Source organism: Mus pahari, chromosome 15 (genome assembly GCF_900095145.1).
Source record: "Mus pahari chromosome 15, PAHARI_EIJ_v1.1, whole genome shotgun sequence".
In the NCBI taxonomy this organism is placed as follows: Eukaryota; Metazoa; Chordata; class Mammalia; order Rodentia; family Muridae; genus Mus; species Mus pahari.
In genome coordinates, this window is record NC_034604.1 from 73071095 (window position 1) to 73096313 (window position 25219).

At 46.3% G+C, this 25219-nt stretch overlaps 3 protein-coding genes across 7 annotated transcripts in view; 2 read left to right on the forward strand and 1 right to left on the reverse strand.

Moving 5' to 3' along the window:
* The first annotated feature begins 1584 nt into the window (after positions 1–1584).
* On the forward strand, positions 1585–18065 carry Txnl4a (thioredoxin like 4A). Of its 5 annotated transcripts, none has more exons than XM_021214414.2 (4): positions 1585–1669; positions 1923–2112; positions 13146–13249; positions 16519–16870. In XM_021214414.2, exons 2-4 carry the CDS (start codon positions 1960–1962, stop codon positions 16688–16690), a joined length of 429 nt encoding a protein of 142 aa, XP_021070073.1. In that variant the 5' UTR covers positions 1585–1669; positions 1923–1959; the 3' UTR covers positions 16691–16870. The 5 variants fall into 5 exon arrangements, with proteins under 5 accessions (XP_021070073.1, XP_021070075.1, XP_021070074.1 ...); XM_021214416.2 differs by lacking the exon at positions 16519–16870 and adding an exon at positions 5204–5272 and having other exon boundaries at positions 13146–13233; XM_021214415.2 differs by lacking the exons at positions 13146–13249; positions 16519–16870 and adding exons at positions 5204–5272; positions 6538–6626.
* LOC110333041 (N-alpha-acetyltransferase 11-like) lies at positions 6598–7894 on the forward strand. The gene has a single exon (XM_021214417.2). The coding sequence runs from the start codon at positions 6618–6620 to the stop codon at positions 7278–7280; it is 663 nt and encodes a 220-aa protein (XP_021070076.1). The 5' UTR covers positions 6598–6617; the 3' UTR covers positions 7281–7894.
* Positions 18066–24637: 6572 nt separating the features above from the next.
* Hsbp1l1 (heat shock factor binding protein 1 like 1) overlaps positions 24638–25219 on the reverse strand; it is a 6020-nt gene continuing 5438 nt past the window's right edge. The window contains exon 4 of the mRNA XM_021215125.1: positions 24638–24721. Within this exon, the coding sequence (XP_021070784.1) occupies positions 24716–24721 (6 nt within the window). The 3' untranslated portion in view covers positions 24638–24715. The remainder of the gene's footprint in view (positions 24722–25219) is intronic.

Genomic DNA, 25219 nt, shown 5'->3' on the forward strand with positions numbered 1-25219 from the left:
TTCTTTTTTTTTTCGAGACAGGATTTCTCTGTATAGCCCTGGCTGTCCTGGAATTCACTTTGTAGACCAGGCTGGCCTCGAACTCAGAAATCTGCCTGCCTCTGCCTCCCGAGTGCTGGGATTAAAGGCGTGCGCCACCACGCCCGGCTGTATTTTAAATTTTTTAAGATTAATTATATGTAAATACACTATAGCTGTCTTCAGACACTTTTTCTTCTCTCTCTGGTCCTGCTCGCTCTGGCCCTGTTCACTCCAGCCCAAAGATTTATTTATTATTATTTGTTAAGTACACTGTAGCTCTGTCTTCAGACACTCCAGAAGAGGGCGTCAGATCCCATTACAGATGGTTGTGAGCCACCATGTGGTTGCTGGCATTTGAACTCAGGACCTTTGGAAGAGCAGTCAGGGCTCTTAACGACTGAGCCATCTCTCCAGCCCCTAAAATTATTTTTATTTATTTTTGAGACAGGATCTTATATACTTCTAACTGGCCTCAAACATACTATGTATGATCCAAGGGTGAACTTAAGAAAAAAGATTTATGAGTATGAATGTTTTGCCTGCACATATGTGCCTTGTGCCTGAGAAGGTCAGAGGAGTGTGCTGAGTCCCCTGGAACTGGAGCCATGGACGTTTGCCCACTGACATATGGGTGCTGGAAATCAAGTCTGGGTCTTCTTTTATTTTGTGTGGATTAGTGTTTTGCCTGCATGCATGTTTGTGTAAGGGTGTCAGATTTTGGAATTATAGCCAGCCACCATGCCGATGCCGCTGAATCCCAGGTCCTCTGGAACTGCTGAGCCAACTCTCTAGCTCCAGAACCTGGGTTTTCATGAAAAGCCACAAATGCTTTTTATATCAGGAGATGGATAGTGTGACTTGTACTTAATGCCAGTAAATGGTTAAAGTGGCAAACTTAAACACACGCCCCCCCCCCCATATATAGTAAAAGGAATCATTCCTACTTGTAATAGCTTAAGAAGATGGTTTAGGAACACTGCAACGTGGTCTTGTAGGGAGGAAAATGTGCTCAACTACCAACTGTGGAAAATTATGGGGGAAGAGGGATGGATCTGTGAAAGAGAAATTAGGAGAATGGCTGAAGCCAAGGAGATCTGACCTCTGGGGTTAGGTACAAGTCCAAAAACTTGATTACATCCAAGAGTGTCTGATGACGCTGAAAGATATTTTACAGAAGAATGCATAGATAGGCCTATGGAAAAGATCAGGAGCATGGCTGAAGTTTGGCCAAAGACTTGTCATATTTCTCAGCACAATTTAAAAAAAAAAACAATAAAAATAGAGATAAACCACCACCCCTCAACACTAGACGCGTTACTAGGTGGGGACGCTTGGGTCTCGACCATGCTTTGGAGCACTTACTAACGAGACTGAGCCCAAGATTAGACTCGGGTATCCCTCGGCAGAGGAACCGGGTCGCCATGGAAGGCGAGCACGTTGCACTCACCGACGGCTCGCTCTGCGCAGGCCCAGCTCGCTGGGCGGCGACCAGGGAGGCCCAAAGGGCGGACGGCGTCGTCCCCGCGCATGCGCATGACGCCGGCGTGCGCCTGCGCAGCAGCGCCGAAAAGCGTCAGCGCGTGACGGCGCGGGAGGAGCTGGTGTTGGGTGGAGGACGCGGTGGTCGGGCCGCGTGGGCTCACACGAGGTTAGAGGTCTCCTGTGTGGCCCCGTGGGGCAGGGGCTGCTGGGGTACGGCCCCTGCGGAGGTGGCGATTCGGGGGTGTGGTTCCCGTGCGAGCCGAGGCCCTGTATGGGCTCCGGGCCCGGGGCGAGCAGTGGAGGTTTGGGGTGCGGTGGCCTGCGGGTTGGCCGTGGGGCCCTAGGCAGAGGGTCTGGGGTGCAGGCCAGGATCTTGGGGGTCCGGATGGGGTCGCGACCTCCGCTCTTTCTACCCACAGGTAGCTCGCGGCGTCCGGCCGCGCAGGCGCGCTCAAGATGTCGTACATGCTTCCGCATCTGCACAATGGCTGGCAGGTAGACCAGGCCATCCTTTCGGAGGAGGACCGCGTGGTCGTCATTCGTTTCGGACACGACTGGGACCCCACTTGCATGAAGATGGACGAGGTTCTGTACAGCATCGCCGAAAAGGTAACGCATGTGCAGTGTTCGCCCTGCTGGGCCCCGCAGGGCGATTTGGACGCCAGATTCAAGCCCCGAGTCCTGTGTTCCATGCAGAGACCCACAGAGAGACAGGGTTCATTTACGGGCAAGGTTTGTGCCAGAAGTAGTTAGTTTCTTAAGATTTGAAGAAATCTCTGATCTTCCTCCTAAAATAAAGTGACTCACTGTGATGATAAATTTTGTTTTTGTGGTTACGGAAGGGGATTGTTCCGAGATAGGTCTTGTATATGGTGAGAAGGACCTTGAACTCGCGGCCTCATTCTCTTAGCGTTCTGGGATTACTGGCACCACCGTGGACGGTGTTTTTAAAAGAATTTACTAGGGCCAGCTGCGGTGGCATATGCATTTAGTCCCAGCACTCCAGAAGCTGAGGCCGACTGATTCTTTTGAGTTCTAGACCAGTCAGGACTATATAAGACTCAAGTCTCAAAAACAATGTATCGCCCGGCGTGTTGGCGCAGGCCTTTAATACCGACGCTTGGGAGGCAGAGGCAAGCGGGATTTCTGATTTCCAGGCCAGCCTGGTCTACAGAGTGAGTTCCAGGACAGAGAAACCCTGTCTCAAAAAAAGAAACTATGTATCGTGTGTGTAGTGAACAAAGTGACTTTGCAAGCTTTGTTGGGCGTTGTTGGGGCTCACTTAGGTGACTTAGTTTAACAGTATTGGCCCTTTTTTTTTTTTTTTTTTTGATATTTTACGAATTTATTGTATTTATGAAGCAGAACTTTTAGGTTAATACCATGATGAACTTTTTAGTCCCCACCCCTCCCCCCTTTTGGGAGCGAGAGAAACCGGATTCACTGTGTAGCCCAGACCTACCTCGCACATTCTTTCCTTCTCCCTGCTTCCTCCCAAGTCCTGGGATGATTGGCATGAGCCTCCAAGTGCTTTATAAGTTACTTGATTTGTAGCTTGCAGTTATTCAAATACTGAAAGTTGTGTTTGGGTAGAACTAGTGTTCTTAGTTTTCCATATTTATAAGCTGGGTGGCAGTACTTATTTCCTGACACTAGAAGTGTAATTGTCAGGCACTGTTACATGATTAGGAGGTTCATTCTTCTGCGAACACCTCTTCACAGTTTTAGGCTGACTCAGTTTTTTTATGATTGTAACCATAGGGCAAATGGCAAAGAAAGTAATATTTAATGATAAGTAATATGAATATTCTTTTATTTCCTTTCTTATTTATTTATTTATTTGAGACAGGACCTCCCTACATAGCCCTGGAGCTTGTGTACCCATGTGTTTACATGTCTTTGGACCCGAAGACAAATATCTGCCTCTGCCTCCACCTTCCAGTGCTGGTTTTACAGGAATTTGCCACCATGCCTAGCCCGAACGTTTATGTTGAGTTAGTGCTGACAGGAATGCTGGGACTGTTTTCCTTCTCACCCATGATGCTGGTGTATGCTGGCTTCAAGTAGTTCTTAGCTTTCAAGTGACTTCTGCCACAGGATTGTCACTTTATTTATTTGAGCTATAAGTGAGGCCAGGGTCTTGGGCATTTTAGTCAGGTGCTTTGCCTGAACCACAATCACCATAGCAAAGACATTCTCTGGAGTAAGACATGGGGATGGGGATGTGCAGCAAAAGCAGCATTATTTGGCTTTCTGTTGGCTGGTGGTTGCTTTCTGACCGGCGGAGGACAGTTGTGATGTCCAGTTATCACAGGTGTCTTTGGGAGTGCTTCTGAAGTGAGTCTCAGGAACACTGTTGGTCTGGGCTGAGGGCCAGAAATCCTTCCTAACGAGGCCTCCAGGGAATTCAGGGCTCCTCGGTGGAGATAAGCTTCTGAGCAGCAGCTTCTCAGCCAGCCCTGCCCTGTTCCTCTGGGACCCCAGGACAGTGGAGGCCTGAGGATGTGGCTGAGGCGGGGTGGGTGGGTAAGGAGGGCATCCCTTCTCTCGTGCAGGCTGTCCTGTCAGTCAGGCTAGAGGTACAAATGCAGTGATTGGGTCCCTCGGGCAAAGGCAGAGATTGAAGCACCAGTACAAGCAGGTACACTGCTGAGTCTGCGTTAGTTGAGGACAGCGGTCCTCTAATTATTCTGACCTGAAGGTGGTTTGACCAGCGTCAGGTGGGCTTTCCTGTCAGGATGGCTGTGTCTGAGGCCCTTTGCTTTCCCCAGCTAAACAACTTAAGCTTTTCCTGTGCTTGTTCTCTTGTCTCACTGCTGTGTCAGGTGCAGACAAGGCCTGCCATCCCGCTCACTAGACATACGCTGTATTTGGTGTTGGGTTCATTAGTCTCCTTCGAAAATAATTTCTTTAGTCTTTTAAGTTGCTTTTTCTTTTGTCCAAAAAATGTGATTGCATTTTTTTTTTTAAGATTTATTTATTTATTATATGTAAGTACACTGTAGCTGTCTTCAGACACTCCAGAAGAGGGCGACAGATCTTGTTACGGGTGTTATGAGCCACCATGTGGTTGCTGGGATTTAAACTCCGAACCTTCGGAAGAGCAGTCGGGTGCTCTTACCCACTGAGCCATCTCACCAGCCATGATTGCATTCTTAATGAGTCCCCTCTTGCCCATCTTAATTACTCTGTGGTACACCTTGCTAGCCAGGTGCCCTATGCCCGTCCTCCTCAGTCACTCTTCACCTCCTTATTCACTGAGGCAAGGTCTTTCCTTAACAGTAGAGCTTGCCAAAGAGGCTTGTCTTGCTAGCCAACTTGCTCTAGGGAATCCTGTCTTTCATCTTTTAGGACTAGAATTAAGGTAGGCCATCATGTCTTCTTCTTGGTATTTATGTGGGTTTCTGGGGGTCTGAACTTGGGTCCTACAAGCTCTTCCATATCCTTAATAAACTTTTAATACTATGAGCAATCTCTTCCATATCCTTAATAAACTTTTAATACTATGTGTTAGTATAGTTATTAAAAATATAAGTTTGAAATACATTAAAATCACTATCGTTCTACTTTCTTAGTATAATGTCAAAATATACATTAGTAATTTTGGAAACTCCAGGTTAACATTCAACATAAAATTTTTGAAATTTAAGATTTTAGTATGTAAAGAACAGTATAACTATTTAAAAATCTCCCTCCGCAGAAATGGAAGATAGTGGGAGATCTTCCTCATCTTGTATGAGTCCTGTTTGGATATCCCAGCTGTTTTAAAGTGAGTAAAAGTTGGTGTGTGTGCAGGCTGGACCTGAGTGTCCTAAAGTATGATGCTTTAGCCAGCATGCTGCTGCTTCTTGCAGTGTGCACCTCCCGTGATGCTGGAGTTACTAAGTTCAGTACTTAAGGAAGAAAGGTGGCAGGGAGCACGTAGACTTAGATCTAGAGCTTACTGAGCAAATTCTCTGTAAAATCATTTCAGGCAGTTTTGAAGAAAGATTGTTTCATGTACCTTCTCTTTTCCCATGGGGGTAGGAATATACTTTGCCACAAAAGTGCTTTTAGAGATCAGTATTCCCTTAATACTGTGACATGCAAAAATGGTGAGAGTGTTATGATATACTAAAAAGCCCATTCAAAGGGCATTTAATATCTTCAGGGATGAAATGTGATTATATGTTCTGAAAGAAACATTGTGGCTGGTGAGACAGCTCAGCAGATGGAGGCATTGCCGCAGAATCCACATCAAGTCAAGGAGAGAACCAATTCCCTTGTTTTTTTTTCTCTGACTGCCACACATGTGTGATGGCATGTATGTTCCACATATACACACGTTATGCATACAAATAACATGACAAGATTTTAGAAAACTATACAAGACAATGTCTATAGGGCTTTTAAAGAATAATAGGGAGCCTGTCTTGTACAAGACTAAGGATTACTGGTGCACATGCTTTCTAAGGTAGTAAATCCATTGAGCATATGCAAAGCAGTATTTACCCTTTTCGTTTTAGATTTTCAAAATGGTTATTGGAGGAAAAAAGTAGTGGACATTCACTTTAATCTCAGTTTTATATAAAACATGTGGAAATTTTAGTGAACTGTGAACTGGTAAATGGATGGCCAGAAACAGGAGAAGCTGTGCTGCTGGTCTGTACCTTACCTACATGGAAGCATGAGCCAGGGCCCAGGCAGCCCCTCTTTGAGATGTGTTGCACACACACTGGTGCAGATAGAACCTAAGAAGACTCAGAGGTTAGCAGGGGCCAGGGAGGTCCCTGCTGCACTGGCCCCTTCTCCTCTAACTCCTGCACTATGTGTATCCCATCTTTGCTAGAGGAGTGCGGGCTTTGCCAAGACTTCAAGGTCTTGTTGAATAAGAGCATCTCAAAGCATGAGTACAAAATTAAGGTTGTGTAGTTACATTAAGACTGTTTAACCAGGACTATCTATCTGATAATCCATACTCTTCAGAGATACATTTGTAATGACAGTGCTGTGTTTCTTGAGTTTTGAAATACACCTTTGTGTCAATTCCTCGAGGCAAACGGTGCTGGTGTCGCTTGTGCTCTGTGGCATCCTCTCTGATTGTGCGGAGTCTGACAGGCCTGTCTGCCGCCAATATGAACATCCGCCGGGCTCGGCCAGATGACCTGATGAACATGCAGCACTGCAACCTGCTGTGCCTGCCCGAGAACTACCAGATGAAGTACTACTTCTATCACGGCCTCTCTTGGCCCCAGCTCTCCTACATTGCTGAAGATGAGGACGGGAAGATTGTGGGCTATGTCCTGGCCAAGATGGAGGAGGATCCTGATGATGTCCCTCACGGACATATCACCTCACTGGCTGTGAAACGCTCCCACCGGCGCCTTGGCCTGGCCCAGAAGCTGATGGACCAGGCCTCCAGGGCCATGATTGAGAACTTCAGCGCTAAGTATGTATCCCTGCATGTCAGGAAGAGCAACCGAGCAGCTCTGCACCTGTATTCCAACACCCTAAACTTCCAGGTTAGCGAGGTAGAGCCCAAGTACTACGCAGATGGGGAAGATGCGTATGCTATGAAGCGAGATCTCTCGCAGATGGCCGATGAGCTGAGACGGCAGCTGGTGCTGAAGAAAGGCAGATACGTGGTTCTGGGTTCCAAGGAGAATCAAGGTAGCACGCTTCCTGGTTCTGAAGAGGCCAGTCAGCAGGAGAACCTGGCCGGAGGTGACAGTGGCAGTGATGGCAAAGACAGCACTGATGTCCAAGACAGCTTGCAGACCTTGGGGTCCACCTCCTAGAGCCTGCCTGAGCACTGCAGGTCCTTGGATTTTAGCCACATTGTTCTTGGGAACCTTGCTCTGTGGTCCCTGCTCTGGGCTCATCTGCCAGTGACCTGATTGGCTCTCCTTTCAAAGCTTTAGCAACCTTCTGCACAACCTGTGTGATCATGGAGGCACACCTAGACACAGAACCTGTTGTGCGGGAGTCAAGGAAGCCTGAGGACTGCCGTGCAGCCCCTTTCTTGGCTTCTTCATGCTGCTGTCAGCTTCTGCTCAGTACCCTTCTGACTGCGGATCCTGCAGGTTTCTGTCTGGAATGCTAAACAGGAAGTGGGGACAACTTCTGGCCTTTGCATTATTTATCTGGGTTTTTTTTCTTGCAGTAGGGAGAATCATCAAGTTAGTTTTCATGCCCTCTGCCCCTGTCGGGGAATGCTACCTGCCCTTGCTCTCTGTGGAAACTGCCCGGCCCCGCCTGGCCCTGCCCTCTTTCTCTTTGAAGAATGATCCCTTTCCTGTGGGAGAAGGTGATAGGTGTTAGACTAATACACAAGAAGAATTTGTAGCTCTAAGGAAATAACACGCAGAAATTAAATTGCATTCTTTAACCTGACAAAATAAAAATATAAAAAGGAGTACACATTTGTTGTGGGAAATTATTGGTCAGTCCTTACCTGGTGCTTTGGGTTTCGTCTCCAGGGCACCTCTGCGGAGGAGACGTTACCTGATGGGGTGTTGCGTTGAGCTGAAGAGTTATAAAACTGCTGAGGTTAGCTTTTGAGAAGACATTGCTCTTACCAGTTTCTGTATATAGGGGACTGGAGAGTCTAGTTGGCTGTAAATAATCAAAATAATCCCCATTTTGACCTTTCACTGGATTGGTGGTTAAATCTGTAGAAGGCAGGTTAGTCTTAGCAAAACTCTTGCCAGTCTTTGGTTTGTGGTATTTCCACCTTAACGCCTCCCCTCAGCGCCCTCTAGGAAGGACAGCAGGTCCCGTGGTGTGTTGTGTGGCCCACGACCTCTCATCCACAGAGGATGCTCTTTCCCTACCCACCTAACTGTTCTGTCTTGTCTGCCAGGGGCTTCCTCACCATGGTGATTTCCATGGGTAATCCCCTTCCTCAGAGCTTCGGAAGCAGCTTCTCCTGTTGTGCCCAGTAGTCAGTCACAGCTTTTTAGTCTTGTCTGACTTCAGTTTTCAGGGACCTCAGCACAGGCACCTCCTTATTGATTGGGTTTTGGTGTCTGAGATTCCAGTGGGGCCTCAGACACGCTGAGCCTTGGCTGTGTCACTGGTGGGTCCTGTTGTGCTGTGACTACTAGTCCTCTCATCTCTACCCTGCAAAGGGCTCTACACTAACACTGAAGTCCTAGCTTCCGCAGCCCAGCCTCCAAACGTTACCTAAAAGCCATCGTCTTTCTCAGATACTTAAGACTGGCCTGTGTCTAAGGTCTAGGTAAATAGGCCCTCCAAGAAGAGATTCCTAGTTCTGCGTTCTCATCCAGAAGCTAGAGATGGGACTTGACTTCTGTCTTGTGTCTGTCTTTTTCTTACTTTGTTTTAAGACTGGGTTTCTTGGCATAGCCTACCCTGGAACTTACCACCACCCAGCTACGTCCGTCTGTATAGGTGGAGCTCTCTACTGAATGACTCCCACCCTCCACACTTCTTCCTCTACCTCCTCAGGCAGAACTCATGGCTGGGCTCAAATTCTCATCCCGAGGTACCTGGGGCAGACCTGGGTGCAGTTTCAGTTCTACTCTTCCCCTCCACCACCACCACCCCGGGGCTTTGAACCCTAAATTCTTGCCATATGAAACACAGACAAGGTCTCAGACTGTTGAAAGAATTAGAATTCATGATCAAGGAGTTCCTTGTATGTGGTAGGTGCTTAGACACTTTGAGCCAATCTGCCCAAAGAGTTTATGTAAGTCCCTATGGTATGTGTGTTTGGCATGGAGTCTTTGTCTAATGACGCTGGGCCAGACTAAGCTTAAATACAGGAGAAACATTTGTGTCTTCAAGCAGGTTGGTGTTTATTGAGGTGTTCTCCCTGGTAGCTAGATGCCCCCATATTTAAATAGTTGTGCAGTTGGTGTATAACAGAGTAGTCTTGGACAAGTGAACAGGAGAATGGAACGCAGCCTTCATTCCTAATCCAATCCCATGGCCTTAACCTCTGTAGTGAGCTACTTTATTTTTAAGTAACACCAGAATGGAATGGATTTACTAAGGAAGCTGGGTCCTGGTGACCTGGCTAATGATTTCAGCATGGATACGATGGGAAAGCAGTGTTTCAGAAATACCTGTTCAGTGAACTGAGGTGGAGTTAATGGTTTCTAGAGTGACTAAACAAAAGCACACATCCCTTGCGCCCCATGATGGTAGTGGACACACATCCTTCATGCACCATGACATGTGCATGGCACGTATTCTTTTTTTTTTTTTTTTTTTTTTTGTTTTTTTTTAGTTTTTCGAGACAGGGTTTCTCTGTGTAGCCTTGGCTGTCCTGGAACTCACTCTGTAGACCAGGCTGGCCTCAAACTCAGAAATCCACCTGCCTCTGCCTCCCAAGTGCTGGGATTAAAGGCGTGCACCACCACCGCCCGGCTATGTATTCTTTATGTGCCAAGACATTTAGACCGTGGAGCACAGACATGCACAGTGTACCATGTACCACGGTTAAGATCTTTATTAAAGCTGAAGACATGTGGAGTCCTTGTTAGGTATAAACTGTCACTTTATGTACATTTGGAGTATTAGCAGCAGTGGAGCACAGCCCTCTCCAGCTCACCTTTGTGCTGTCCCATTGGAAGCAGGTGCCAGGTCACTCACCATGAATAAGTTATTAAACTGGATTTCTGGGTGGGGTCTGTTTTCGAGGTTCTGGATATCCAATCCAGGGTTGCATTGCATATGCTGGCAAGCGTTCCACTAGCCTACTGATAAGGTGAGAGTTCATTTTTTTGCAGGTATCCTGGTGGGGGAACACACTGGGGATTGAACCTAGGACTTTTGCACATGTAGCAAACATTAAGTTCTGTGCCCAGTCCAACGGGTAGGTTTTTAAAATATTAGCCATTAAGAAATAAAGGAATAGGTATAATGGCAGGTGCCTGCCATTTCAGAACTTGGGGGGCTGGAGCAAGAGGATCACAAGTTCAGGGCATGACTGGGCTCTAACATGAGTTCAAGGCCAGTCAGGGAAATGTAGTGAGATCCTATTTCAAGACACAAGAAGCTAGAGAGCAAGGTCTGTGTGCTTACCTAGGCTGTGCGAGGCCCTCGGTTCAATCCAGTGGGTTCAATCCAATGCCGCAGAAGGGGAAAAGCACTGAGGGGTTAATAGCTCGGTGATAGCTCGGCGAGGTCGCCCACACCTGTAATCCAGTGCTCAGAAGCTGAGGGATCAAGCTGAGGGATCGCAGCTTCAAGATCCTCTAGGACTACAGCACGGATGGGAGGTCATCCTGGGCTGTGTATAATACGATCCTATCTGAGACAAAACCCAAACAGACAGGCTGTGTGCCTCTGTGTGTGTGTGTGTGTGTGTGTGTGTGTGTGTGTGTGTGTAGCTGTGTGTATGTACGCGCAGGCACCATAGTTGATTCCCTTTGTCTTATAGCCTTGTCCTGAAGTCAGGCTTGACAGCAAAAGCCCTTAGTGTTGTGCAATCTTTAGTCTTCAGCTAAGGAAAGTACCAACAGTATTGACACCTCGGATATTAAAGCTACTTAGGAAAGATCATGGAGTTGGGCTTGGACATATGTTCTTGTCTGTCCTTGTGCCAGCTAGTGACTTACTGCTCTAAGGGCAACTTGCTAAAGTTCTTTTGAATATAAAGTAAAATAATATGCCAAGGGAATAAGGAGGGTGAGTGAGTGTATAGCAAGACGGTAAAAGTATTTACCACATAAGCCTGATAACCTGAGTTCAGTCCTTGGAACATCTCCATGGTGAAAGGAGAAGACTCTCCTAAAGTTGCCCTCCATCCTTGCGCATGCTGGGCATGCCCCTGCACCTACACACATACTGGTGGTAATACGTTTAGTCTTTCTTAAAGAAGAATGTAAAATGAGAAATAGATCGGTTGGTTTGTTGGTAGGTTGCTCCTGGTGCTGGCGAGCTGTCGCTGGTGACTTCAACTTGTATACACATATCTGGTCCCCATGTTCCCAGTGACTGTCATGTGGCCTTTTCCCTATAAATAGAGAGCAGTCATGGATTTGGACCCACCTAGCTCTAACCTCATGTAGACCCTGACAAATTCGTCTGTAGTGACCCTCCTAGGGTCACTGGGGTAAGGAGTTAAGACTCTCGTCTAAGTCCTGCCTTTACACAGTGCACAGAGCATTCTTTTGTTTTTTTAAGATTTATTTATTTATTTTATGTGTGTGAGTACACTGTAGCTGTACAGATGGTTGTGAGCCTTCATGTGGTTGTTGGGAATTAAATTTTTAGGACCTCTGCTCGCTCCAGTCGGCCCCGCTCCCTCTGCAGAAGAGGGCATCAGATCTCATTACTGATGGTTGTTAGCCACCATGTGGTTGCTGGGATTTGAACTCAGGACCTTCAGAAGCGCAGTCAGTGCTCTTACCCACTTAGCCATCTTGCTAACCCTGCACAGAGCATTATTGAGGAACACATCACACACTCTGTGTCTAAGGCTGTTTTAAGGTTTATCCTTAGGAACTGTATACATAAATTTAAAGTCAGCATGCATAGTAGAATTATTGTTGCTCCTGGGAAATAAGCAAAGAGTACTCCAACACAGCCTAGCAATCTGATGAACAGCGGGCACCAAGAGCAGCCGCTGGTGGGCAGGAGCGCCTGTAATGGAGACGGGACGCTGTATGGCCGTGTTGTGTTAAAGTGCTATGGTTTTAGACTATATCTAGGAAAAGGTAGGGGAGAAATTAGCAAAAATATTAACAGCAATGGGATTTAGGGTGCTTTTAGTCTTTTTGTTTTGTTTTGTTTTGTTTTGTTTCTGAGACAGACAGGGTTTCTCTGTGTAGCCCTGGCAGTCCTGGAACTCACTCTGTAGACCAGGCTGGCATCAAACTCAGAAATCTGCCTGCCTTTGCCTCCCAAGTGCTAGGATTAAAGGCATGTGCTACCACCGCCCGGTGCTTTTAGTCTTTTAAAAAAAAATTTCTAGGGCTGGTGAGATGGCTCAGCAGTAAGAGCACTGACTGCTCTTCCAAAGGTCCAGAGTTCAAATCCCAGCAACCACATGGTGGCTCACAACCACCCGTAATGAGATCTGATGTCCTCTTCTGGTGTGTCTGAAGACAGCTACAGTGTACTTATATATAATAATAAATAAAATCTTTTTAAAAATTAAGAGTGGGAAGAAATTTTTAAAAAAAGAATTCTAATCTGATAAATTTGGACTTGGAAATTATAGAAAATTCTAATAAACTGTAGAAAATTTAGCATGTGGAATAATAACTATTAGTGTTTGCAAACATTGAAACAAAAGCAATCGGAGAACAGATGGTTGGCTGTGATAAGCTTTTTTAATGTATGGAATGAGTAATTGTCAAAGCACAGACTTATAGAAACTTAAAAGTGGCTTGTTGATAGGTGAGAGGGCCGTGGGCATTTCCTGCAGGACTTTATTAACTTGGTGCCTGAGACAAGTTTAGTTCTTAAGTGCCGTGGAAATGTCAGAGAGAGCTGTAAGTGGCATTGGTCAGAACCTGGCAGGACCATGTGGTTTTTTTTTTGTCAGCTCTGGGAGACAAATATTCAGTAACTGATTTAAAAAAAAAAAAAAAATGCCCAGTTAGATGATCTTTGTTTTGCTTTAATTTACTTTTATAAAATGAAAGCCAATTTGATCTGTTATTTCAGTCTTTAAAATCTCTTTCCAGGTTAAAAATTTTGCAGTTATTTATCTTGTGGATATTACAGAAGTGCCTGACTTCAACAAGATGTACGAGCTGTATGACCCCTGCACTGTCATGTTCTTCTTCAGGTATGTTGTCTGAATGCTGCTGCTTACGTGGAGTATGGTTGGTTTGCAAGTTGGATGGAACAGGTACCCTGGTTCACGAGGAAGTCAGTTGTGCAGTTTACCACAAGGCAGTCAGTGCGAAAGATGTGAATCTTTTAAATAGTTACAAAGTACTAATTCCAGCTTAAGGTTCACTCAATAACAAATAACTCTTTTGAAACACTGTCCAGAAAGTGGTGTGAAGTATAATTAAATGGCAGACATTCTTTCTGTCATTTAAGATGCCTTCAAATAAAATCTTCTGATTAACCTTCTAAATATAGCTTCACTTGCTAGATATTATCACTGCTTTATGCGGTGTCCTTTGAAAACCTCCAAGAAGGAAACCTGAACTTAGCTGCTTTGCTGTGTACACAAGCAAAGGTTGTTTCATCAGCTCCAACATTCCGATGGAGATCTGAAAAGATGTCTCCATGGGAAACCGGCTCTGCTCATCAGAAGTTCCTATAATTAAGAAGTTGGTATATAGTCATAGAACTCCAAAAGTAGTGTTCAAGTTGATAAGGTTGTGAGTTTAATCTTATACACAGACTTAACGGTGTAAATTGGCTCTCGTTTGTGAACTCACAGCTCTGGGGCTAAGGTAAGAAAAGTTTCTCAGGCGTGCCTGAAGGCCAAGTACTTGACTGGAGTCCTGTTCAGGTGTCTGAGGCTTTTCTTTTTGCTGCTGTTGGTGGGAGTTACTCTGCTCTTAAAGCTGCCTCTGCCTGAGTAAGGCAGCATCCATTGTCTGTCACAGTGAGCCTTTTTTGCACAATCCTCTGACTTGAGGGAGGGCTAGGTTAGTGCGAGTCTGGCTAATCCAGGATGATTTCCTCTTTAACGCTGAAGAAATTGACTCGTGTCTGGAATGTCCTGTGCAGTGTCAACAGCAGTGCTCACAGGGCCACGGGAGGTGTTTTAGGATTTTGTCTATGGCTCCTTAAGATTATCCTAACCTTAAGCAAACCAGGACCCTCTCCAAGGTTTCCAAGGACCCTTGAGATTCCACTCCTGGAACCAGCAGTTCATAGTTCTCATTGTACAGGACATCCTGTCAGCATGGTCAGGCGCCTACAGAGTGACCCCTTCCCTGCGAAGTCGTTGCCTGTGAAGCCGAAGATATAAGCGATGATGCCTCCAGCAGTTCTAGCTCAGAGGGATTGGACGGAAACACAGCCTCTTTCCCTGTCCATGTGCAGAACCCTTATACCTGCGCACGCACGCACGCACGCACGCACGCACGCACGCACGCACGCGCACACACCTCCAGGGCCAGACAAGCTTTAATAAGGTGCACACACACACCTCCAGGGCCAGACAAGCTTTAATAAGGCTTGCTGTTACCCTCCTAGCTGCCTACTCCCTCTGGAAAAGGGATCTAACCAAGTCCCCTTCATGACTGATGTTTGTAGCTGAACAGGTGGACCTGCCTCTTTGAGCCACAGTGGGGGGTCATTCTCTTCTCTCCACAGTCCACTCTGTCCTTCACAGTTTGAGGGTATGAGTTAAATAGGAGCTATCTGCCTCTGGGTAAGTCCTGATGAGCAGATGTTCGCAGTCCAGAAGCCTCCTAGAGGTTAGGAGGGCCTCTCACCCTTGGGAGACACACCCACCTTATCTCCTCTGTCTGTGTGCTCTGGCCTGTGATCTTTCCAGGCATCTCACTATCTGGAGAAGCTGGGAATTTAATCTTCTCACTAACAGTCTTGTGCCCAGTCACCTCTGCTTCTTTTACTACAGTGAGAAAGCAGGCAGCACTTCTTTGTTTGGAAATCTCTTCTGCTAATAAACAAACTCATCACTAACAAATTCTGCTTCCCATACAGCTGCAGGACACAATAGTTCCCAGTGTGCAACCAAAGTTCCTTCTCCTCTTTATGAGAAACAAGGGCCTCACTTCATGTGGGACACACGGGCCATCTTTACAGCAATGGGCGTGGAAGGAGTTTTAGGGAGCAGTGTTGGTGTCTTTGAGGTCATTAGGACACTCACTATCTTATTAGGACTCAGAAAAGAAGACAGACCTCCTCTTCTGTAACCCACAGTTGTAGAGCAAGAATCACGGGTAGTCAGCTAGTGCACCAGTGTGTGCTCACCAGTGTGTGCTCTGAGCACCGACAAGGGTTTACTCTTAGGACAGGGGCAGAGTAAGAGAAGCCGGGCTCCTCTTTACAAAAACCTTTCAGAGATACAACTGACTGAAGCCTGTCTGAATCACACAGGGCTCCCAGGTATATAAAGTCCCGTCCAGTGTGCTCACAGAGAATAAACCATGGAGGCCAGCAGGGCTGCTGTGCATGTGTGTGCGTGGAAGGAGACGTGGGTGTCCACCCTGTTCCTGGGCTGAGGACATGGAATGCTATCCTGGGAGTGAGTGTTTGACACAGAAGTCATGTCAAACTGACCTTTTCACTGTGTCAAACTGACCTTTTCACTGTGCCCAGAACCAGTGGAGCATGATCATGGACTATCATGGAAGCCGATGTGTGATCCGTAGGAGTGAAAAGTTAGGCTGATACAAACAGATCTTTAGAAACCTGGAAAAATTCATGCAAGTGCAGCAGGGGTTAACATCTTTATTCAGAAAGTGCAAATGCAGGTTCCTAAGTGGGGAAAAGGCCTATCCCCTGAAGGACAAGTGACTAAGGGTTGTTTGCTTCTCAGTCACAGCACACCAGGATGGGCAAAGCCATCATTCTCAACTCATAGTCACAAAGCCTTTGGTGAACCTGTACCAAGTCCGTGAGAGCAGACCATGAGAAGGTTGCCCACTGCTCGTTCAGGAAGGTTAGAGCCGCTCAGGAAAGCTACGTGTCTGTCCAAACGATACAGCTGTCTTGCTGTCTTTGGTCTTTACAGTCCTAGATATGAATGCACAATTGCAGGGCACAGTGGTGCATGCCCTCAGTCCAGCACTCAGGAGGCAGAGGCAATGGGATCTCTGAGTTTGAGGCCAGCCCTATCTATATAGTGAGTTACAGGACAATCAGAGCTATGTAGAGACACCCTTCCCCTCTGTCTCTCTCTCTCTCTCTCTCTCTCTCTCTCTCTCTCTCTCTCTCATCTGCTTCTGCCTCCCAAGTGCTGGGATCAAAGGCGTGCACCACCACTGCCCAGCTTTATTTTGTTTTGAACTGTGGTCTCTTTGGCTGGCAGTGCCCTTAAGTGACATCATAGGTGCTTAGAACAGAGAGAACAGGCATGCCGGGGGTGCTCCCTGTGAGCATTGCTTCTCTTTTCTCTTTCAGAAACAAACATATCATGATTGATTTGGGCACTGGCAACAACAACAAGATCAACTGGGCAATGGAAGACAAGCAAGAAATGGTTGACATCATAGAGACCGTGTACCGTGGCGCCCGCAAAGGCCGGGGTCTGGTGGTGTCTCCCAAGGACTATTCTACCAAGTACAGATACTGAGCACTGCCCTCAGGCTGTGCAGAGGACACTGGGAGCCTCTTCCACGTAGAAATACTCTGCTCTCATAGCCTCTGGAAGCCTGCAGCACAGCACTGCTGTGGAGCTGGAGGATCCTTGAGGTGAGGGTTACAGAGCCTTAACTAGCTGGAGCAAATAAACATGGTGAAGGAGCAGTGGGAATCGGCTGTGCTTTACTGAGTGTAAATGTCTTTACTCTCGGGGTGACACCTGAGTGTTTGTCCCAGGAGGCTGTCAGGTTTTGCATCTTCAAGTGGTTGCCAGAGCTGTCAAGCAAACTACCAGACTGGGTGGGTTCAGCAAAGACATTTCAGCTGGACAGTTCTCGAGGTGTGAGCCTGGGTTCTGGGTTTCATTTGAGGCTGTGGGCAATCTGTAGTAACCCCTTGGCTCTGGAGGTTGTTGGCCATCCTTGGTGACCATTGGACTGACCACACATTATCCCAGTCTTTTGAGTTGTGTGTATCATGTGTATGTCAGTCTCAAAACATCCCCTACTTACAAGAACCCCAGTCACCTTGCCTGGGGCCACCTCATCTCAGCTTCATCTTAACAGATTACGTATGATGGTCACTCCAAATGACGTCATGGTCTGAGATTCTGGGCTTAAAACATCAACATATTAATTTGGAGCGACATAACCCATAAGAAGATCCAGTCTTAATCTTACCCAGCATATAAAACACTGTAATCCAGGTAGGATTCACTCCTGCTTCTGGCTGAGGCCAGTCAGCTGAGCTCAAAACACAGCTACAAAGATAGCAATTGCCTGGAGCTTCCCTTCAGTGAATAGTCCTCCACTGTCCCTCAGAGCGTATACGTGTCCTGCTTCCTAAGGAGGCAGGGTCCTCATTCCAACACAAGTGCCCTTATCTACATCAGCTTCCTCTTGTTTCTTTTCTTCCTGGCAATGTGGAGGGACCCGGGTCTACCCTCTCATCTCTCTGAACACAAACTCAGAAGAGAAAGGCGAGCCAGGAGCTGACGCTAGATGAGCTCCTCACCGACTCGGGCAAGCCTCAGGACCCCTGCCTCATGCGTCTCCATCGTATGCAGTGGTGGTCAGTCACTGGGTGCCTGGTAGGTAGACAGTACCTTCTGTTGTTCACACACTGATCCATTATGAAGACTCAAGAGTGAAGCAGATGTCTGACCTACAAATAAATGCACTCGTCGGATGAACTAGAACGACTCTGTGCTTGGGAAGCGGCTTGGTGATAGAGGTAGTATTCAGTCCCTAGCTTGCAAAAAGTCAGATTCATATGCAGATCTGCAATGTAACGCCTAGCACTCATTGCCCGTTAAAAGAATGGTAGAGCCAAGCATGGTGGTGCATGCCTTTAACACCAGCACATGGAGGCAGAAGTAGGCAGATCTCTGGTTTTGAGGCCAGTCTGGTTATCTGGCTTATATAGTGAGACCCTGTCAGGGGAAAAAAAAAGTTTAGCTTTCCTCACTGGCCATGGATGGTCCCACGTGGAGTTGCTCTTGATTCCCTACCTAAGAGAAACTCAGTGTCTGGAGCCCTCCAGAATGTCCTTAAATTCGATGTGACAGGAGAATACTTGGTGGTACAACCTTGCTCTGCACATTCAGATGTGGAGCTCTTGCACATCTACTGAAGGAAAGTAATGGTGTGTACATCACTAATGTGAGAGGACCTGAGTGTCTTAGGGTTTCATTGCTGTGAAGAGATGCCATGACCAAGGCAACTCTATAACATTTACTTGGGGCCGGCTTACAATTTCAGAGGTTCAGTCCATTACCAGCATGGCAGGAAACATGGCAGTGTGTGGGCAGACATGGTACTGGAGAGGGAGCTGAGAGTTCTATATCTAGATCAGAAGTCAACCAGGATCGGACTCTGCTCTGCAGGCATGCAGGAGGAAGCTCTCGTCTGTACTGGGTAGAACCTGAGCATAGCAGCCTCAAGACCCACCCCCACTGTGACGGACTTCCTCTAACAAGGCCACCCTTCCTAACTGTGCCACTTCCCATGGGCCAGGCGTATTCAAACCACCACATGGGGAAAGCTGCTGCTGCTAGCAGGTAGAGCTGAGTCAGCTTTAAGTCGCTGCTGGTATCAATGTGGCCTGTGCTGAGGTTCGCTGCTGCCATTGAGCAACTTCATTCCTGGGACCTTCACTAACTCGATCCAAGGAGCCTTCCAGGAACCACTTCTGCTGGTGATCTCATGGTAATAGATACCAGGGCTGACCAAAACCTGTTACCAGAGGCGTTTCCTGTCAGCCTGCCTACCATCGCTCTGTGTAACAGATTGTCTGCACAAGGTAGACAGTGCCATTTTCATGCAGGAAACGAGCTCCCTCAATGGGTCTAGTGTGGCCTGTGAGCCATGTGGGAGGCCATGGCTGATGTCTATAGAGATCCTGAAGATGGAGAAGGAAGAGGCTGCCACGGAGAAGGCCATGACCGAGGAGGAACTGCGGGAAGAATGGACCACACCAGTGCCTGAATTCGCTGCTGCTCAGGAAGGGGTCTGTGCCCTTCCTGCCTGTCTGGCAGAACCTTACTGAAGACTGGAGTGGCAGCCTCCGAGGGCTGGACTGCAGCTCCCACTGGCCAGCCACTGAATGGAATCCAACAGCTACCAAGGTCACAGAAAGGTCAGCAACTGTGTGGTCTTATTTTTATGGAGGTAAAACCCTGCAGCGTGAGATCTCTGTAAGACCCAGAGTCCACAGTGCTTGCAATCTGGGACAGTTACAGTCCGGAAAGATGAGGGCCCAGACAGAGGGTGAAGAGATCCTTTTTTAGCCACAGTTTACCACTGCTAGGGATTAGAGCAGTGGCTCTCAACCTCCTAACGCTGTGACCCTTTAATAGATTTCTTCAAGATGTGGTGACACCCAACCATCAAATTTTGTTACTACTTGTACTGGCTGGTTTTGTGTGTTAACTTGACACAGACCGGAGTTAGCATGAAAAAATGAGCTTCAGTTGGGGAAGTGCCTCCATGAGATCCAGCTGTGGGCATTTTCTCAGTTGGTGATCAAGGTGGGGTAGGCATTGTGGGTGGTGCCATCCCTGGGCTGGTAGTATTGGGTTCTATAAGAACGCAAGCTGAGCAAGCCAGGGGAAGCAAGCCAGTAAGTAACATCCCTCCATGGCCTCTGCATCAGCTCCTGCTTCCTGACCTGCTTGAGTTCCAGTCCTGACTTTGGTGATGAACAGCAGTGTAGAAGTGTAAGCTGAATAAACGCTTTCCTCCCCAACCTGCTTCTTGGTCATGATGTTTGTGCAGGAATAGAAACTTTGACTACGACACTACTTCATAGCTAATTCTGCTACTGTTATGAATCATAAGTACCTGTTTTCCAGTGGTCTTAGGCAACACCTGTAAAAAGGTTATTTTGAAGGGGTCGTGATCCACAGGTTGAGAAACTGGATTAGAGCATTATTTAAAAAAAAAATATATATATACCAGGTTATCAATATACATCTTCCCTGGCTGGCTATCACTGGGGTCCCCAGGGCAGGACAGTCAAGGACCTAGAGAGAGAAGTTGGTTTATAGAAACTAAATTACCATAGTTAACCCCAGCTGTTCTTCAGACACTTCAAAGTGGAGAGAAGGTGGATGGGGAACAGTTTCTAACTAAACATAAAGTATATAAAGTGTGGTATAAAACTGGGCACGGTGGCACGTATGAGTGATCATAGCCCTCGAGGGCTGGAGGCAGGAGGAACTGGCGTCCAAGGCTGGGCTGATACCATATCTCAAAGAGCTAAAGATAAATAGAACTACATCTTAGTGTTATAAGGAGCTAGGTTTTGATATTGTTGTTTGTTTTGTTTTGTTTTAAATCTGAGCACCTAGCATATAACAGACACTGAGTATATTCCTGACATTCTTTCAAAGAAGGGGAAATGGCCAGAAAACAGAAATATTTAACACCACCGTTCACGAAGGAGATGCAGTCAGCCACAGTTCGATTTCACCTCTCCTCCACTGAGGCGATGGTTCTCATAAGATCAGGCAATAACAAGTGTTGGTGAATATGGAGAAATTGGAGTCATCATAAGTTGCTGGTGAGGCTTATCTCACAAAGTTCAATATGTTACCATAGCTGTCGCTCCTAGGTATAGACCCAAGAAAACAGAGCAAATACCCACAGCAGAAAAAATGCGGAAACCCAGGTGTCCATCACTGGGTGAACGGATGAAATATGCGGACAGGCAAGTCCCCTTGGACAGAAAGTGGGTTAGTGGTTGCTTAGGACGTGGGCATGAGGTAGGAAGTGGGCATGGAGCTGCAGGGTTTCTTTGAGATGATGAACAGTGCTGAAATCAACTGTGTTTGCACAACAGATATCAGGGCTATCGTTAACTGTCTGTGGGTGAATGGAGGAAGTTAGAATTATACTTTATTGACACTAGCTTTTCAGATGTTAGGAGAGAAGGATGGCAAACAGTGTGTTTCACATTGTTCCTCTCGCTCTTGGCCTGCTTGGACTCTCAGAACAGAGTGAACAGACTAAACAGTGGAAGTGTATTTTCTCAGTTCTGGAAGAACCAGTCCAAAGTTCGGAGACAGTTGAACTTGTGGAGCACAGTCTGTCTTCTCACTGTGTCCTCATGGGCTTTCCTTACTGTGCACACAGAGAAAGAGCCAACTGTGTCTCTTATGAGGACACCAGACCTACCAGATCAGGGGCCTGCCCTCGTGACCTCATTAACCCTTAATTACTTCCTTAGAGACCTTCTTTCCAAACACAGCTGCCCTGGGGTCCGTGTATAAGCACACCAGCTGGGGAGTGTAAACATTCAGACACAGATCCAGAAGTTATACTCGCTCAGTTGGCTCACTCAGTGACCATCTTCTCTGGTGCTCTGGGCTGTACAACAGTGATTTGATCGTGTATTCCAGCTTTGATGCAGCTGAAGCCAGCTGTGGTTTTCTCTGTACCTGGAGACTCATCTCCAAACTTTCCAGGATGCCCCTTAGACAAAACCCAGGAATTACTCAAGATAAAGACTAAAGCAGAGGGGTCAGAAGGAGAGCACCATCAAGTTTGCAGCGATATACAAAGTAGCCAGTGTATACAAGCAGAGAGGCAGCCTCTTGCTGCACTCACTGTTCAGCAGCAGCATCAGGCACAGACGAGAGAAAATAGTCCAGTGACTGTCACATAGCACTGAGTCGTTGGTCCAGAGGCCCACATACCAACTGCTGAGCCCAGTGCAGCAAGATACAGAAGGCTGTAGGCTGCCTGTGCAGTCTTTGAGCATTCATGACAGACCTGACACATGGTGTTCCTGCTGTCCATTTCGGAGCCCTGAGGGTGGGCACTCCTGCCTGCCATGGACCCACAAGGAGGGCATGACAGATACAACATGAACACGGCACAACCTGAGGTTAAAGTATGGGGGAACCCCTTGGTAGTGGGTGGGTAATCCCATCTCTAAATTAATTTTTCAACTGATTAAAAACATATATAATATAAAAATAAATATAAAATATAAAAATTATATATATATATATATATATATTGGTTTTTGTTTGCTTGCTTGCTTTGGAGACTAACCCTGTAGCCCTGGCTGGCTTATAACTCACTAAGACCAGGCCACTTAAACTCACAGAGACCTGCCTGCCTCTGTCTCCTAAGTGCTAGGATCAAAGGCAACCCCCATAGGCCCTTAGTTTTAAATTAAACCCAACGGCAAGGTTTGAAAAGTAAGCTGGACAGACAAGCATACAGAGCTCATGGAAGGCCAGTGAGGACTCGTTTCTGGGACAATGATTATATAAACTCTGTCTGTGAGGGGTTCGTTTGTTCATTTTTGTTTGCTCTTGGTTTTGAGACTGGTATCTGTTACAGTGCCAAGGCTGGCCTCAAACTCATGATCTCCCTGCCTCTGCGTCCCTGTCACAGAGATTGCAGGCATGCACCACTGACTGCCTGGTTTTTGTGATGCTGATGCTGATGAATCTCAGGTCTGTATGACTCATTTCAAACATCCCCTATGACTCTGCTAAAATTACAGTTATGACTAAGACACCTTGAAATTTAGCACCCAGTCAGATATCACCGCCATTATTTCATACCACCAAGACCATCAAACGTGAAAGATGCAATCTAAGGCACGCAATTTAAGATGAAAAGATGCCTACCATCACTGGGAGCACTGGGTGGCACTTCCTTTCTTTTTTTTTTTTTTTTATTTTATTTATTATATGTAAGTACACTGTAGCTGTCTTCAGACACTCCAGAAGAGGGCGTCAGATCTTGTTACGGATGGTTATGAGCCACCATGTGGTTGCTGGGATTTGAACTCCGGACCTTCAGAAGAGCAGTCGGGTGCTCTTACCCACTGAGCCATCTCACCAGCCCGGCACTTCCTTTCTTAGGTGTGTTTGGTGGAATCCTGTGGAATGAGTGAAGCTTCTGGCTTGCTGAAGGCTGTTGGGTAATTTCTCACAATGACATTATTAATAATGTCTGGAAGTCAAGTAATGATCACAATGTCCAAGAATTAGTAAACCTTCAGCTGCCTAGACGGTTATTGCCATATACTGGAATATTAGGCAGCTGCTTGGGGGTGATGTGTGAAATTTTCGTGAGACAATGTTGTGGTAGGTAAAGAGAATAGGCTATTAAATTATAGGGAAGAAGACTGAATATATTAAACTCCATAGGACAAGTGTCATTGGAGCCAATTAGAGGTAGAATTGGGGTGATTTTAACTCTATATTATGTAGGAATACCTTTTTATAAACAAAAGACCCTTTAGATGACAACAGCTGTTTTACACTGGTTTGAGTAGCTATTTGAAAGTCTAAGAAGCCATAGAATTATCTTGACCTGATTCTGTCCTGCAGTGATTCCTTGGTGGGGTGAATTTCACCCCAAGGTGCAGGAAATCTCTCTGGGGGCAAAAGCATCTGCCCCCAAGGTGAAGCAGTCTGGTTGCTATGGAACCACTTGCTTTTCTAGTTCCTATGTGCTGAGTTGGCTCAGCTCTGAGGTCATCAGCTGGTGGAACAGTTGCCCCTGGGTCTTCTTAGCCTGGTTATGGTAGGTTGAGTCTTGGAGGCAGGAGTGACTGGCAGGAGGGAGCTACGGTAGTTATTGGAAAACAGATACAAATGGGACGATCGAGATGGCTCCACACTTGAGAGCATTGATTGTTCTTCTAACGGCCTGGATTAGATTCCCAGCAGCCGCATGGGCTCTAACAACCAACTTTTACTCCAGTTTCATGAGATCCAACATCGCCGGGCATGGTGGCACACGCCTTTAATCCCAGCACTCAGGAGGCAGAGGCAGGTAGATTTCTGAGTTCGAGGCCAGCCTGGTCTACAAAGTGAGTTCCAGGACAGCCAGAGCTACACAGAGAAACCCTGTCTCAAAAAACCAAAAAAAAAAAAAAAAAAGAAAGAAAAATACAAAATACAAAAAATAAAAATAACTAAAAGCACCTGCATCAGGAGGCTATGTTCGCTTTTAAAGCCAAGTAGAAATTTAATCTGGACTAGGTGAGAACTAACAGAGTGTACGCATTCTTCCATGATGTGCAATAATTTCTCCTTTTTCACAAGTCTCATCATTGGTAAATAGTCACCTTGTGGGTTATGTTATTATTTAATTCCTTTTGTTTTCATTTTGTTTGTTTGTTTTGCAAGACAGGGTTTCTCTGTGTAGCCCTGGCTGTTCTGGAACTCACTCTGTAGCCCAGGCTGGCTGCACGCCTCTGCCACCCAAGTGCTGGGGTTGAAGGCATGTGCTGTTATGGCCCAGCTTTGTTCTTTACTTGTTTAAGTGAATTTTAGTTTGCACTGGGTTAGGGTATAGTTCATTGATAGTCACTTGCCTATAGTTTAGGCCCTGGGTTTAATTTCAAGTGTCCAAAAAAAAAAAAAAAAACCCAAAAACAAATTAAAATTAAAAAATGAACGTCAAGATTTATACTGCATAGATTATTATTACTCAAGCATATGGTATAGTTTTCATTTTAACCATCCCACACGACTCGTTTAATATCTTCAGGTCTGAAAGAGAATTTTGAAAGAGATTAGTTTATCTACACAGCTTAAATAAATCCAGTTGTAGTTTCCAATAAAATCCCATAATTACCAGGAATTGTTAAACATGTATATAGAGGCAAAATCCAGTACAGAGAGATTCTTAAATGATGGATTTTCCTTTACTTCAGTAAGAGTCATTGTGCATCCAAAGCTCCGATTGCATGCACAGCATGCACTTTGCAGGCGATGGAGCAGCAGCAGGTCCCCAGGGTCTGTCACTATGACTAACCACCCTCAACTCACTGTCCTCTGGTAGGAAGGGGACAGGCACCTTCCAGGCAACATTCTGCATTTACTGCATGCAGAAGAGACTGTGCAGATAAAACACAACTCTATCAAATATAAGGGCTTTTAGTAAAGGTATAAGATGTCTCCCTAATAGTTGCCAGATCTTTTTTTTAAAAGATTTATTTATTTATTATGTGTGAGTACACTGTAGCTGTCTTCAGACACTCCAGAAGA

Excerpts from the sequence above, each read along its gene's own strand:
- Txnl4a (XM_021214414.2), top strand. The coding sequence starts at position 1,960 with ATGTCGTACATGCTTCCGCATCTGCACAATGGCTGGCAGGTAGACCAG. Across the intron at positions 2,113-13,145 it reads TGTACAGCATCGCCGAAAAG|GTTAAAAATTTTGCAGTTAT; the intron begins GTAACGCATGTG and ends ATCTCTTTCCAG. Across the intron at positions 13,250-16,518 it reads ACTGTCATGTTCTTCTTCAG|AAACAAACATATCATGATTG; the intron begins GTATGTTGTCTG and ends TTTCTCTTTCAG.
- LOC110333041 (XM_021214417.2), top strand. The coding sequence starts at position 6,618 with ATGAACATCCGCCGGGCTCGGCCAGATGACCTGATGAACATGCAGCAC.